Raw genomic sequence first — 17,371 nt, forward strand, 5'->3', positions numbered from 1 at the left:
AAGAATATATATTGTTAGAAGAAGTAATCGTTAATCAAAATATCATTTAAATTTAAGTGTAATAGTATGTATTCATGATAACATAATCAATAACGTTTTCATTAAGCTACAATTTAAAGTTGTTTAAATAATAATAATTTTAGTCGCTATGCCATATACTTATTAGTCATCAGATATATACGAATTAGGCCGTACAGATATTTTTATTGGATAAAACTATATGTATCTATTATTGCTGTTTAATATTCCACTAAATTAAATAACATTAAATAACTAAACAAATAATTTCGATGATTGGATACATAGGTACTAATTATTTGATAAAATATAAAGATTTAATTATAGTTGTAAGTCTTTATTAGTTAACAACTCTTAGTACTTAAATAAATACATTTGAATATAACTCAGAACATTTTTCTACTTACTAATATGAGTACTGTCGTTGATTATAAATTACTTGACCATAAAAGGTATTGGTATTAATTAAATATAATTATTGTAGCTTGAATTGTATATCAAGCTAAATCGTTTATAGATATATTTTATTGGGAAATGTTGACATATTTATAATTTATGTTGTTTTTAATATCAATATTTATGTAAGTATCCAAATAACTCTGAGTAAGTAATCATCAAAATAAACCATTTCATATTCTAAGCTGTGGGAATATTACATATTGTTGATAGACACGTACCTAACGATCACATTATAAATAATAGTATATTATAGACTTACTTTCGAGTATACTCCTGCACTGGCCAACTCATTCTCGATGACCATGATTATAATTCCAAACATTCCCATCACTAGAGCGTAATCACTGATTCTTTTTCGTTTTTCGAAAAGTGCTTTACGCCTACCCAGTCTGTATCCGACGTTTGGTTTGTGTTTACTGCCGGTTATATTACCACTGGAACCTACTAAGCTGGTACCCTGCAAAAAAAAAACCATACTCATACAACTGAATAAATTGAACATTTAACCTTTTGCACTTAATATTTAAATTTAAAATTTATTCCAGTTGTATACTGTAATCTGTAGGTACTTGATACAGAAACCCATAGGTTTTATTATTTAAAAATTATTTTGATATTAGCCTTCACAGGGAGTCACAGGAAGACTGACAGATGAAATAACTTTTGTTCTATTCAATATTCTAAAAGTTTTTTTTTTATACATAATATTTAGTCACTTACGTTACAAGTATAAATAAATAATATAAAAAAAATTTAATACAGAAAATAAAAAATTTAGAAAAATTCAAAATAGCCAATTTGTAAATCTGATTATAAAAACAACTTTAATGGTAAAAACATTTATCGAAATCAAGTAATTTATTTTTTAGAATTTTTTAAAATATCAATATTTTTTTAGTCAATATAATTTAGAACTTAATAACTTTTTCAAAATATTATTTTTGAGAATTTCCTGACATGAGTATATTTCTTGAATTATTTATTTATTATTAAGTATTAACCATATAATTTCCACAATTTTTGTTATACGTTAAAGTAGCATAATTTTTTTTTGTCTGGTCTTCCCATATACATGGTGTATAAATGATATCTATTGTTCAAAGACTTAGCTACCTTTAAAATGATATCACAACTTTTAGCTCATACTTAGCGTTTTTTTACACGGAGTATAGCGGAGTGTTTTTGTTGGGATATCACTAATTTTTATTTGATACCTTATTATTTCGGGAACATAGTTTTACAATGATGTTTTTCTGTTTTTTTGTTTAATGGTTACCTTAGGTGTTGGATAGAGCATTGTAATGCGGGCCGCGGGGAATATTATCTAATAAATTGTTGAAAATACGCTACAATAATTTCTAGTGAAATTGGCTATAACTCTGTTGATAATGTTCAAAATGATTTTAAAACTTCACCACACACTTCTTTGCAAAATGTCCAATTAGATTATTGTATTTTCAAACTTAGTTATTTTACTACGAATTTGCTAAGCTTTCTCTAGAAATTGATTTCCGTAAATCGTGTTTTCTGCTGTTTTATGTTGTGCGGCAGTTAAGTGTGTGTTTTGTCTATGCGCGTATTTTAGGCGCTATTTTCTTATTATTTTATGGTGCTCTTTTTTATACTTAGCGCGACCCTACCGGGTCGTTGGATATAATATATTATAATTAATACAACGAATCGTACGAGTATAATATTTGATTAATGATTTTCCGAATGTATGACGTTTGATAAATATCATTGTCTTATCACAAACGGTTTATCTTTTTTACATGCTATTAAAGCACTTGAGATATTGTCATAAAGAGATTGCTGGCATTAAAATGTATGGTTCGTTTGTTCTAACCGGTGCTATGAGCGAGTCTATCGATTCTACCAAAGGTTTCACTCGGTCTTCCAAGCGATTTCTCGGAGCTTTAGTAAAGCGTCTAAAAATGAGGAGGAGTGTTCAGCTGTGTGGGTGCGTCGTGCGTGGTATTTTATTACACACACACACACACATATACGTATTTGTTAGTATGAGTGGAAGAGCTATGGAAACCGGCGTAAAGCAGATTTCTCGACCTTAATCCAGTATACACACGCGGGATCTTAAGCAAATTGCGAGGAAGTCGAGACGCAAAAAGAAAATCCTCGATACTCCGGTAGTGATTATCTACAGTGGGGCGGAAAAATGTTGAATCAGTTTAAAATGGAATAAGTAAAGATTTTTTTATCCTTTCCGTTCAGGAAAGGTTAAATTTTGCGTAAAAATATAATTTTTTCACTGAACTTTAATGAAGTGCATAATATAGTGCCTATATTATATTATGCAAAGTTGTACCCCGCGCCGTATATTTTAATTTAAGGATGAAATGATGAGTTATATAAACACACAGAGTACGAATATTAATAATATGCATAACATTAAATGGGTTATTTGAATATACAGAGTGGTGCATATAGATATATAACAAAAATGACAAGCATCTCATATGATTATTTTAAAATTCCAACTATTTTTGTAGCTTTAATATCGTATATTCTCGTACAGGAATACAAGATATAATATATTATTTATTATTAAATTAATTTTTACTTATAAGTCAAATAGCTAAATGTCTTAGGGACAGTTGAAATAAATTAGATAATTAATTGGTCAAAGATAAGTATTAATATTGATAAAAACCTTTACACAATTACACCCTTATGGAAAACAGTTTCATATTCCTATAATATATGTAAGTCATAAATAATAAATTTATGTATTTATGACAGTTAAATACAAATAATTAATTTAGATAAAATTAATGTAAATCGTATTAGTACTTATCAACAATCAATTAATTCAATCTCAAAAAGTGTATATTTAAAAAAAAGATGTTTTTGAAAACTACATTTTAGTTTTTATAATCTACTGAAAAATCAGTAATAATATTTGTGAGTGGTGTATCAATAAGTAAAAGGTTATTAAGTGAAATGTTTGAATGATTTCGTATTAAAATATAGTTTTAAATTGTTATTTTTAAAAGTCACAAACCCACAACTTACTATCGATTTTTTTTAAAAATATATTATGTACTACATTTAAAATTATATTTATGTGAGTTTGAATACTAATTTCTGCCAAAACCTACAAAGATATCATATGGAGTGAATGTGTAATAACGGGTATTTGCTTGTAAATATAATTATGTTTGAGTATTTTTATTCACATATTCAATTCAATGAAAGTAAATGCTATTTGTAGATTTTATTAAAAATTAAAGATGAAAAACCTATGTATTTCAATCACGTTTTGAAATAGTTGTAACAAAATTTATTGTAAATTGACACTCAATTTGTATGCTTGAATTGATTATATAGATAGCTTAAATAGTCAATTTCGAATAGAGGATATCACTGGTAATACTGTAAATCATTGTAATAGCATTAATATTTATGTATATGGTGTGGGTTATCGTATGACATGCAGTATAATATAATCGATTGCTTAATGTTCACAAATAAGTAGTGACTCCGGATGTATTTCAAAACTTAATATTATGTGCTGTATGCGTTGTTGTCATTTGTAAACAGTGAAGGGGTAGGGAGAAACCAATAAATATTAAACTTTATTCGGATTACATGACATCGAATGATAGTGCTATATGTATGCTATAATCGAATGTATAAACAACATATTATTTCGTGCCGTGTATTGGACGCGTGGTTTTGTCTGAGTTTCAATTATATAAAGACTTAAACCGAAATTGTGGATGTTTTTGTTCAAATCCAAAAACTATAATACCGTAGCGTTTTCCAAGTCGTCTTTCTCACATCCCACGCTGTACGGCCGTCGGCGACGGAGCCAGAAAGAATATAAAATCTTACACAACGCAGATGATGATTATTTGCGGTTTAATCATAGAACGTTGTCGGAATAACGTTTTCGGGACGGCCGAACGGTCTACATTTGTCTTGCATTGTTTTTCTTTTGTTTTTGTTTTTTTTTTTTTTTTATACTTTCAAGTAGAACATTTTTCATTTTTATGGTTGGATATTTTCGAGTCCATTAATATTGCGCTGGTGGGTTGGAGGAAAATTAGGTTTTTAAATGCGTTAAGAAAAATAATAAAAAGAGGGCCACGCGGAGTTTGCGTTGCCTACTTTCCACGACACACGCTGCCAGTTGTACCTACATATCAAACGAGTGCTCTTGTAATAATATACCCTCTGCGCCGTAAACACGTAGATATTTATGAGGGTATAATAATATTATCTGCAGGAGAACGGGAGAGGTGGCAATTATTACGTAGTGAAATTTGCAGACACTCAAGCGCTGTTCTATGGGTAGGTTACCCACTGGCTACTAACTGGAAGGGGCAATCGTCAACATTATAATATCTACGGTAATATAATTAGAAGGTTACGAGTATGATATAGGTAAGTACCTTGCACACCAACCCGGTACGTTCTTCGGTGTAGCGGGGATAGTCGGAATGTATGCTAACCAATGCTATGCCGGCTTCCTCGCCCACTACGCCGCTATCGCCTCGGCCACCTGAACCGCTAACCTTCATCCCACTAGTGATCGACAATGTCGATGACGTGTGCTTTCGCAGCTGTAACAAAGAACAAAACAATCATAAAAATTACATAAATAATAATTTCCTCAGGCGTACACAACCTGAACACCTAATTAAATAACAAATAAATGATTGTTAAAATTATCATTGTATTATAATTTTTCAAACAAAACGACTACGTGAAAACAAAATGAAAATAATCATTGAAAAATTGTAAATTTTATAAATTTGTACGATATATAGAAACGTACCTAATATAATGCATATTTTACTGATAGGGCTGATACCATGTAACTTTCCTCAACTTTTCAGGAAAATTTAAAAACGAATTCAATGTTCTTTGAAAATATTACATACTATACGGTCCATCATATTTTACGAATTCATATAAACATTTTTATTTGTTTGAAGGTTACTGTAAAAGTCTAAAATGTTATATGTTATAGGTACCTATACCCATGGAAACGGCAGATTACCAAAATTATGTTGGATCCTAGTTAAGCCTTCCTTATAACAAATTATCATCCCCCAAAAGTAAAATCCTCGCTCCGCTACTTAGTATACATATTTAAAACAATATAACTGCAGTATAGGTAATTCTTATAGCCTGATTACAAATGTATTTTGATTTTTTTGCTCATATAAAATCTGACATAAATTTACAGAAAAAACGAAATATATTTCCAAAATGCGTTTCGACTTTACGAGTCAACCCAATGTTCGAAGACCACTACTTTAGAATATTGTTTTATCGATTAAGTACACAGGTATATACGTCGAACAATCGTGTTGTTGTCAGAACTATTATTCTATCGGTTATTTATAATATTTGGTGTAGAATAGCCGGAGATCAATATGATATAGGCATGCATGATACTACACAAATGGAAATTTATATTATTATTTTTTAATGACACGCGATCGAACTAAAAGGATTTTTTTTTTGTTCTTAACAATTATTAAACGTAGGTAGGTAGCCAGGTAGGTATACACAACACAACTTGAACAAAAAGTAATTACAACAGGCATATTATTATAATATGTGCAGATAAAACATTACGATAACAAATAAAAAAAAAAACCGAAATATGTGAATCATAGAAAAAAAAACCGCCATGCTTTTCGGCCAATACATTTTGCAATTTGTAATTTTTTAATTGCATGTCTAGTATAGTTAGAAAAACACCAAGTAAGATATAGATTAAATTACTTAATACGTATAAATACTTTTATGATTGCACATCTTCCGCTAACGTATACTATATACAATGTGATTATTCGTCGATGCATTAGACAACACGTTTATGTTTTGGCAAACGCGTTACGCATCATGTTTTAAATGGATTAAAATTAAAGCATTTTTATAAATAGGAAAATTTTGATTAACAAATGCAATCACAATAATTATCATAATTGTCAAAACGTAAAAACGATATTTTTCGTATGGCTTAATGGAAAGACCATCAAGTATACACACTATACCAAGATTTATTTTTGGGCGTTAAGTGTTGGGCGTTGCTCTATGGTCCATCGTGTCGGTTAGATCATTAGTTTTTAAGAGGTCACTCTATAAGAAAAATATAAGATTTAGGCGTGTGCACTGAACAGCTATGTGAAAAATGTGTTATCGATTTTAAATGTAATGGAAGTAGCTGATTTTCATAACTCATAGCTCCAACATCGTTACAGAAACTTGGTTTAACTATTTATTTTCAATTTTAATCTACACAGTCAGAAAACTCAATTAGTTTTAGAACCATCCACAAAGAAATACGCCTTTTCGTAACGAAGAAGAATTAGTAAATTTAAAAAAGTACATTTATATTATAGGTATTTAAAGTTAAATAATATCTTAGTTAACCATTTTTTTTTTATCGTTATACAATTATATTAAAGCCAAAAGAAATGTAAGTTTTATTGAAATAAACCTGGGAGTGGAAAAGAAAAATCAATAGAAGCACACTAAATTTGAAACTTGGGGCAAACAACGGAGCAGTTATGGTATCTGGAGAACGTAATCTGAATATTGAAATCTATTATTCAATGGCATCATTACGATAAGGTATTTTGATAAGTAATTTGAATACATAAATTAATTATTTCTAAAGAATACTTATTAGTTTTTTTTTATTTTGAATACTGTTAAGTTACTCATTGTAAACATTAAGGAAAATCTATTATATACACTTTTAATGTTTATGAGAATAATAATACGAGTATCATTGTAACTTATAAGTTATAACTTAACTGATAAATGTATTATAGTACTCGGTTAATATGTCGTTAAAAACAAATTTAACGTAGAAATACTAGAAATAAAATTGCATACACTCGTGTAAAAGTTTAGAGTTATGTACTTATTATAATTTTTCTAATAAGTCATATTGCATTGTAAAAAGCAGTACCTAAACATATTATACGGATTATTGGTGTAATTGGTATAAGTGCGTTAACCAAAATGTAAATTGATCAACCTACTGAGTTTGAGCCAAGTGTGATATTACTCTAAAATTCCAGATAGTTTGACAAGTACTCATATTTTTGATAAGTTTCCACATTAAATCCGTCCATAAAATACAGTGGGCATAAAAATAAATGACAAATAATAGATAAGAAATACAAACCCATCAGGCTCTCTAACCTCATATTGATTTTATCTATATTGTTACATTTCAATTTATACATTATCCTGTACAATCATGGGTATATGCATAAACGTGTTTAGATTCTGGCAAAGAATCTATTTAATGTACGATGCATCCATATTCGAAGCATACGAGGCTCTGACAAATATTGCTCAAAATATTTTATGAGACCACATCAATTGATTGTGAATTTGACATAATATAGACAGTATTTACGGTACTTTAAAATTTAAACACAGGTTCAGAGTGGTAATTTTCAAGCATTCATTGAAGTTATTGGGAAACGGGTGAAAAAATAAATAACAAATAGTGTCGAAATGTTTTTAATACAATCTTGGACCAGCTGAATTTTGTTCGATACTATGGTTTTTATGTGCAATCATTTGACATTGCTATTAGATTTAAAATATCCACATATACATCTACAAGTGATTCATACCTGACCAAATTTAGTTGTATCTCTCTTTTTTGGTGTTTATACCAATATCCAAGTATGTACCAAGTCTAGATGAATGTGTTAAATTTGAATTCAATAATAATTCAACGATACGAAAATGATTCTAAGTACAGCCGGCTTATCAGCCTATAATTCTATGGATATATTACTATGTATTTTTATTTTTTTATTAATAAAAATACCATTGGCGACATGGCCATTGGGATAAAAGTACTATTTACATCTAGAACTTAATCCTAATGGTATTTTATGTATTTTTAATTATATAAGTTGTTGATTTTGCTACTAGTTATATATAGTGGTATAAACTTATTTTTGCCGAAAACAAATCGCATAGGTATATTTATTATATAATTATTAATATAATATTTTAGATTTTTAGCGTAGAGATGAATGTATTGATTTTACAATGATGTGTTGTTTTTTTTTGTATCTGGAAACACTTTTACTAGTAGAAAAAAGTACGGATTATCAAATTTGGTAAAGGTTTCTGATAGCAAAGTGGATCTATTTAGTACTTTTGGGAAGTCGAATTTGAAAATTCTCAATACCCTTTATTGAAAAAAAAACTAAATAAATTTGAAAATATAAAACAATAGCTTAAAGTTTGTCAGAATATTTTGAAGATTTTATCGGGTATATTAAATTATTATTTAAGTTATTGCATAATATATTTTTTTAAAAATAACAAAACTAAAAAAATCTGTTGAGAATAAATCCATATACATAACTTTTGAATATCAAGCGCTATCATCAAAATTTAAACTCATAAAAAATGTATGTGTTTTTACGTTAAACTATTTTTAAATTCCAAAAGAAAAACTTAGTAGGAACCATGTTACTATACTATACACCTATTACTATACTTCAAAAGTTCACATCTTAGGTGTTAAACTTCTGAATCTTATAAATTTTGAACTACAAAATAATTTACATATTTTCATAGTTTTGTCAGGTATTATAAAAATTGGATTCTTAAACGCTTGTAAAAAAATGTGATTACCTATCTATTTTTAATGATACATGAGGTGAAAATTTATAATGAACCTTGTATTATATTCTCATACTTTTTTCTACTTACGAATTACGATCATAATAATAATCATAATAATATTATGATCAATTTATCAAGCACAAATCGAAAACAAAACTTAAAAAAGGAGACATTTTAAAATATTATATAAATAGTAAAAAATATTTTTAAAATCATATCATGTCCAGAAAATACTATTATAAATATATTTTTATGTAAAATTCAAATCTATTCAGTTATTTATTTTTTAAATTTCGATTAAAAAAAAAAAACAAAATTGAATTTATGAACACTGATTTAGTGAAAAATTTTTCATAGGTAGGTATTTTCCTAATTGTTTTTTCTTGATTATTTTGAAAATTACTTTACATTTTTACTTTTTAACTACAAAAGCACAGGGTAGAAGTTTAAATCAAATTTTATACTATCAATGTCTGTGTAAATTTAAAACTGAAGCATTTTTACTGTTCCTAAAGATACGCCAGACATACAAATCACACATAATTGTTAAACCATTCATTTAGAATCGAAAACAATTAGCATGTAACTATATAGTACAATATAAATGTTATTTAAATGTAAATTATAATTTATGTTAAATTTGTACCATCCCGTTAGCTATAATAGTATATTAGTAATAAATAATAATGATCTTAAAACGTAAATGAATTGCTTATTTTAATTTATTATCGGGTCTATTGGATTTTAATGGATTTTTCAATACTTGTTAGACAATGCAAAAACCTCTTTGGACGCGAGTCAGTAGCGAAATGCGGAGGTGAACCATATAACCATACTTGCGGCGCCTTAAGCGCCAGTATGATTTATGATCAGTTTATGTAAATGTCCTGATCCCTTGTATTTTTCCACTAGTTTTGCTTTATTGAATAATGTCTGGCCTTCGTTTCTTCCTTTCGGATAATCGAACGATGATGGTAGAAAAATTGAAACCTTTGACCTAACGCAAAATAATTTATAATATAACACAGACATTTTAGAATTACAATACTAATGTAAAAATAAATGTGAAATAACGGACTTAGCACATTTTCGTAGGTATAGGTTATTGATGTAATGATGTATAATATTGGCTATGCCCGATATTTGATTTATTGATAAATTATAAGAAATTACATTTTTTTATTTTGTAATCTGCAATATTATGAATTGTTTGATGCAGCACATACGAATTATTAAGATCCATTGATAATGTTACGACGTATGATTTCAGCTTGTACCTACCTAATATTTGTATATTACTTAACACATATTTCAAAACAGTTATATTGAATACCTACACGACATCTGTGATAAGACGGGACCGTGGTGTAGAAGCGTTTTAATAAAGGTAGTTGTACCGTCAATGTCTTTAATAGTTTATATCAATAATATAGACATTTTGTAATAGTAATATGTGTCAACAATGCAATTAAACGATAATAATATGTATATAGTTATTGTTGTTTCATGTTAATTCTATTCTTTTTGTCCAATTGTCATAACATCATAATCATAACCGATATACCTACTTTAATAATATTGTTGTTTTGATAATAATATATTATTATAATATTATGCTAGAAATCGAGTACCTAATGTGTAACTTTGATTTAAAACTGTATGCACGATTCATAACACATATTATACTATAATATTATAGTATATCCATTATCCAGGGTTGGGCGAATGACTCAATTAGTCATACCTAACTGGTTACAAGTTACAATTTACACTAAAACTGTGTATCTTGTTACACGATACAAGATACTTAGGATATTTGTAACTGGCACTAAGTTTGATAAATTACTTGACAAATTTAAGATTATAATTATTTATGTTTATGAACCTATAAAGAAAAATAACGAAACTAACCTAGTTTAGTGTATATGCCTACTGCACACGTATGATAAGGTGAATCTGTTCGAACTCAAAAACAATAGGAAATGATTGTATTAAATAAAAAAAAATACCTATATTTTTATACCGTTGTACATTAGGTATAGGTACAAAATATTTCAATATTTCAAAATTATAACATAAAGGATATTGATATTATCTTCCAATTATTATTTGATTGTAACAATATAGATATACATGTATCTTTTATTTGAAGTTACAATACAAATTGTAACGAGATACATTTTAAAGTTCGATACCTTCTTGACATGTATGTTACTGATTACAATAGTTACAAGTTACAAATTCAGGTGGGTAACTTATAACTTTGATACATGCAACTGATTACCGCTCAACCCTGGGTGTATCGAATAACCAAAGATACCTGGATACAGTATAACGTTGGTAACAAACAATATAATATTAGTCTTAAAAATATAATGGTTTATATATAACAATTGAATAATATATGATTATATGTATCAGTACTCATAATGTATATAAATTCACTGGAATCATTGGACGAAAAATATACGTTACATAGTATGTATATACTATTATTACTATGCATATTATGTTTTAAAAACAATTTCATACTAGTAATCGCAAAATAGTCTTTGATGCCTAATAAATATACATTAATTGTGTAGTATTTGTATTTTTCAATATAAAATAATGTTAATTATTATGTCATACTTCATAAACAGTTATAATATTATACCTATTCAGTTTAGGTAGATAATAAAATAGGAGGTTCACGGTTTTAATAGTCATCAACATTTTGAGAATTGCATGTTATATATTGGTATCTATTATTATTAATATACATGATATAGATGTAGGTAGTGTATTGTTAAGTTGATTAAACTGAGTGTCTGAGTGACTATAATATAATATATTTGTATATTATAAACAATAAGACACATTTAAGGTAGGTATCCGATAAATGGCGAGAAAACTACTGAGAGAATAGTGACACGACGCAAAAAAACACAACTGTTGGTAATCAGCTATTTAAGGTTTAAAAAATAGGTACATTACAAATCAAATTTTCATTAAATTTGTATGCTGTTTTGATAGAAATATGTTAAATTACATCATTATTAAAATATGCTTGGTAGATGTTGTAAATGGATGAATTATTTTTAATGTTATAACCAAATATTTGAAAACATTTTGACTTATGTCACTGTTCGTGACTGAAATAATCATTTTTGTGTATATTTCTTGCTGAAAGAATAGTGGCACAACTGAAAACTGAGTATTAAATATAATTATACCCATGTCAATTAAAATAAAAAATTGTATTAATAATATTATTTAAAATATACCCATTGAAACTTGTAGTTTATAGTAACCACAGGTCTTAATGATTATACATTTATATAATATTATTTATTATGTTTAAGACATGGACCACAGTATTATAATATTATTCCTTTAATAAAATGACGATCATCAAGCAGCAGGAATTCAACAAAATTATTTTTATGGTAATAATAGAATAGAATACTTGGTTGCTGGCTGATTCTATTCATATGATTTTAATAATTTTATATTGTTCACAACCATATAGATAGCGAGTAGGTACTCTACAAAAACTTAGTTTGTGTCGTTTTGCTTAAGATTAAATTGTATTAAGTCGGTCAATTATTCAAGCGAGAAAATGATAAAAACATTAAAAACTTTCAACGAGAATAATGACATCAATTATTATTTCAGTTCTAGTGAAGCTTTCAGATTTTATCAAGTAAACCAAAAGATACAGCAGAGCAATTTGTATTAGAATCATCAAAACCCGAAAATCGACAATTTTTTGTTGTGTCACTATTCTTTCAGTAGTATTATGTATTAATTATGTACTATAATAAATGACACGGCTACCGGGAGATAATTCTCCAAATATTCCGGCGAAGGGTAATATAAGTATTTAACAGTAAAATAATATTATAATATTACATTTCTGAATTTTTCGTACAAATCAATTATTTTATCAATTTATATGGCCTCAACTTGTCGTTTTGTTATAATTATTATTAAATATCTATTATTCATCATACCACTATTTGCTTATTATGTTGTAAATACAGGTTCTACATTTTCCTAATAAAAAATAAGACTTATTGAGTTTATTTTAAAAGTAAATCCTTATTAATTTATAATTAAAAAGCAAATAATATGTTTTAATAGGCTTACTTGGGTATTTACCATCGAATGTTCACAATAATGCTCTTTTAGAATACATAAAACATTTTAATTAAAAGAGAATGGCTTAACTGTACCTAATGCATATGATTTTATGAACTTTTGATCTAATAAAATTACTTTATAATCCTTAATGTTGGTTAATGAATAAAATAATGATAATCGTATTAATATTTGTATAGCTTGTAAAAATAATATCCTCCAAAGTCTAAAATTGTTTGAAATTTCAACACTCGAATACTAAAATAATGTTATCGAGGAACAAATGGATACAGAAACCACAATGCATTTGTTTTCTCGTGATATTTCGTTGAACTCTGAGTGAGCATTTTAGTATGTTTTTATTTTTCTTCTTACAAAAGAAACGATTTGTAAGTGTTTAGTGGGATTTCTAAAGGTCCGGTAAGTGGAACAGAGATATCAAAATCCGGTTATGGGAAGTTGGCATTGTTGGAATGAGAAAAAAGATCATGCGGCGTACAAGATATAATGGAGGGGGATTCAGACTTTATCTTATTGGTCAATTGTACTCGACTCTGATATAAAATAATGTTTCACGCCTATTTACATTATTTTCAGCAGATATTTGTTGCATTTTGAATTGAATGATTTTAAAGCACCCAGTTATTCTACATTCATACTGATATCAGTCATCACACCCGAGTCGACGATTACTGTATTTAGAACATTTCAAATCCATTTAGAAAATAAAATCGCTGTCAAAATTCTGCGCACAGTCACTGCTGCAGTATGTATAGTACGATCTACGCGTATATGTAGTATGTAGGTACGTAATATTATATAATCTTAAAACGTGTATATACAGCGTGTATAATATAATATTTACGCATGTGCGTGTTGTACATGTACGCGTGTGTAGTGTGTGTAATATGATTGTATGATGGAATGTATAAAATAATTCATATAAATAAGAAAACGAGTTAAAATATAGATATCATATTTTCGTGTAGGCTTATTTCACAGCGGCAGAGGTAATACGTTGGGTCAGGGGGCGAGGAGGGGTTGAAAACCATTATTTTGACGGACAGGGAAACTAGTAGGTATATAATATAGGGCTCGGAGGATGGACAGCGGAATTGTATAGCCAAGAAAACAAGGTCGGCTCATTGTGCGGCGTTGCGGAACGAGATAAATTCGATGAGATGAAGAAAAAAAAAACCCCGAGGAAATATAATGCGCGGAGAACGGTAGCAAATAGACTGGAGAGTTTAAATAACACAGAAAACAAGCTAACAAATATGCTGTCATGACTGCTAACTAAGAAGTGGTTGGCAAAGCACGAATGCCTTGAAATGAATTTGTTGCAGCCTATAGTAATGGTTCGTCGTTTAGGATCAAATCTAAACACACCAGTCAAAACGCATCGCTTAACACGACCAGTTAACCAATGTTTTAAAATTATTTTTTTACAAAATATGACGAAAAGTTCATGATCAAAAGATGATCGTAATAAATTCAATGTTTCATTATTATTATAATTAAATTTGTATTTATAAAACGGTGGAAAAGTGAACGTCTGATGAAATATTCTTTGGAGTTAAGAATAATAAACTTTATCTGACACGGCCATTAGATGGCCTTAGAAACCTTGCAACCACTTGGTTTATTTAACGTTGGAAGAATGTTAATTTAAAAAAAAATCATATTGATATAAAAATGTAATCATATAATTTACATTTCAAAACAGTATTAAAATAATACTATTTACGTGATGAAACTTTCAAAAGTTTTGAAGATAAATTATTTCGTCTATAATTATCGTGTTCGGTTTTAATATAATTACACAATAAAATATATATAAACGACAAAGTATAGGTATTAATTGTACACGAGAAATACAAATGGATGGATTTTGTATTAAAAGTTACAATTTGGCAGATGCTTTTTTGAGATTTGATTAGCTTTTTTTTGGAACGATTCCAAAATTGATGTAACAAGAACTTTGAGCCAACAATGAAAGTTTATTATTGCCGTTTGATTATAACGAGGAGAATATTTTTACCCAATGAGATTTTGTTTTGATGAATTATCCATAAATAAATTGTAATTAAGATGAACGACCGTTATAGTTACTTTTTATATGAGGACCATTAATTTCATATTATTTTCATATAAAAACATTTAAACAAAATAAATACCTACGACTTACATCATTAAAATGTTTACTTTATCACATTTATTATTGTAAATTATGTAAAATTGTTAAACCTATAATCATTATTTATAAACAATTTTTTGGGGGTAGATGGAATAAGTACTTAAAACGTTGCATGTACCTACCTACCGATTGCAAAAGGAAATGGTGTGTGGTTGAATTTATGTGCCAAATATTCGATTTACTCAATATTATCTTTAACTGCACCTAATAAAAAACTACTTATAGGTAAAAGGAAGCAATTTCAAAGAAATAACAGCAAGTGTGGTTTTTACTGAGTGAAACTTAGATAAGTTTTTTACTTGTCATTAATTATAATTGCTTTTAAGTTCATATCACAATACGACACTATCCTGTGTATAGGTTAGCATAGTTCGGCGTTGTTTATTATATGCACTCATAAATAGTTTATGTTGTAACTAACAAATCTGAAAAATATATAAAAAAAATGTATTTTTTTTAAATTTGGACGAAATTAGAAATATAAATAAAGAATAATGGTTTTAGTTATTTTGTTATAATTTAAAAATATGATTCATAGGTATTTGAATATTTTAAAGCATAATATTGTTATTTTAAACCTATACACACAATGACATTTTCAAATGCAATTATCTTGGCAAAAATTAATTTAACCTCCTAATGCCTAATAGTAAAACAAATTACTTTAATCACAATAATATCATAAAATGTAGGTACTTAGTACTATTATATTATGTCTTCCCTCAAAATAGTTTTATTTATATTATCATTGAATTCAAATTTAATGAGTTTCCCAGGTAAAACCAGAAATGAGAAAACGCTTAAGTTACAGTTTTTATAATTAAAGACAAAAGAAAATATTAAGTATTATTTAAAAAAAACTATTTGTTATTGTTTATTTACATTATAATTTGACTTATAATTGTACTTGAAAATGTCTGTATTATGTCTTATTATATGCTATAAAATATAAAATAATAATATATTATACTGATATATTGTTTAAATGCATCCTGGATATTTGGTTCAGTACATTTTGCATTTATTTGAATTTATGGGGTAAAAATGTCAATGGTGGGTGGGGGTGGATTGGTAAACACCACTATGATCAAGACATAATACAATAGTATTATTATTGTATTTATTTCAATAGATATTAATTATTATGAATAAGGACGATATTTTGAAGTATAAATATTAAAATTTAGTGTTTTTAAATTCTTTTTACTTTTTACTTTTCAGTACCAAATTGTTTAAAATTGATTACATTTATTAGCACTATCGGTAAAAAAAACACGAACAAATATAAACATACCATCAATAGTTAAACTGAGAAAATTATATATTTTAATATTTAAAATTCAAACAAAAAATAATATTTTATAAGTACGTTTTTCTAATTATTATTGTTTATATTAAAATAAATGAAAACTTAGTAAGTAAGGTATAACTAATATTATTTAATTTTTGTTCGTAATTAACGTTAGTCTTAAAGTAAATTTAATCAATCACGAATTCATAAATATTATTGTATTGTCAAATGCTCTAGTATAAGTACTACTTATGTGGGATCCTGCAGTAGTATCCGGTTGGTAAACATTCCCTTTGTTTACCTCGATGCATTATTATTAGTATGTAAAATATAATATATTAGCCATCTCCGATTTTATGAATAAAATCTTAGAGGAGCGTCTTTTTTACACGTATTATTATTTTATTTTATTTCGTATCGTTGCAAAAACAAAATATGAATTCTTCGCGTTTAATCGGAAGTAACCGTAATGGCGATCCAAAGCGTTCGCGTGAAGTACGCCGCGAGCTGGAGGAAAACCCGTCGGAACGGGTGACATATTATCAATGATAGTAACGCGTCGTTCGCGCGATCTCCAAATGAAAATCGTGTGAAAACTATAAGGATTACCGCTTATGAAGTGCTGGCGCCGATGTGCAGAG

The 17,371-nt window shown here is 27.8% G+C and overlaps 1 protein-coding gene across 4 annotated transcripts in view; it reads right to left on the reverse strand.

Annotated features, from left to right (window-relative positions):
• Positions 1–17,371, reverse strand: part of LOC132942492 (small conductance calcium-activated potassium channel protein 2) — a 190,392-nt gene that overhangs the window by 75,376 nt on the left and 97,645 nt on the right. For all 4 annotated transcript variants that reach the window (XM_061010916.1, XM_061010913.1, XM_061010914.1 and 1 more), the window contains 2 exons: positions 4,890–5,060; positions 737–934 (listed from right to left, as the gene is read on the reverse strand). In XM_061010916.1, coding sequence (XP_060866899.1) covers positions 737–934; positions 4,890–5,060 — 369 coding nt within the window. The remainder of the gene's footprint in view (positions 1–736; positions 935–4,889; positions 5,061–17,371) is intronic.

This window comes from Metopolophium dirhodum, chromosome 4, assembly GCF_019925205.1.
Source record: "Metopolophium dirhodum isolate CAU chromosome 4, ASM1992520v1, whole genome shotgun sequence".
NCBI classification, from domain to species: domain Eukaryota; kingdom Metazoa; phylum Arthropoda; class Insecta; order Hemiptera; family Aphididae; genus Metopolophium; species Metopolophium dirhodum.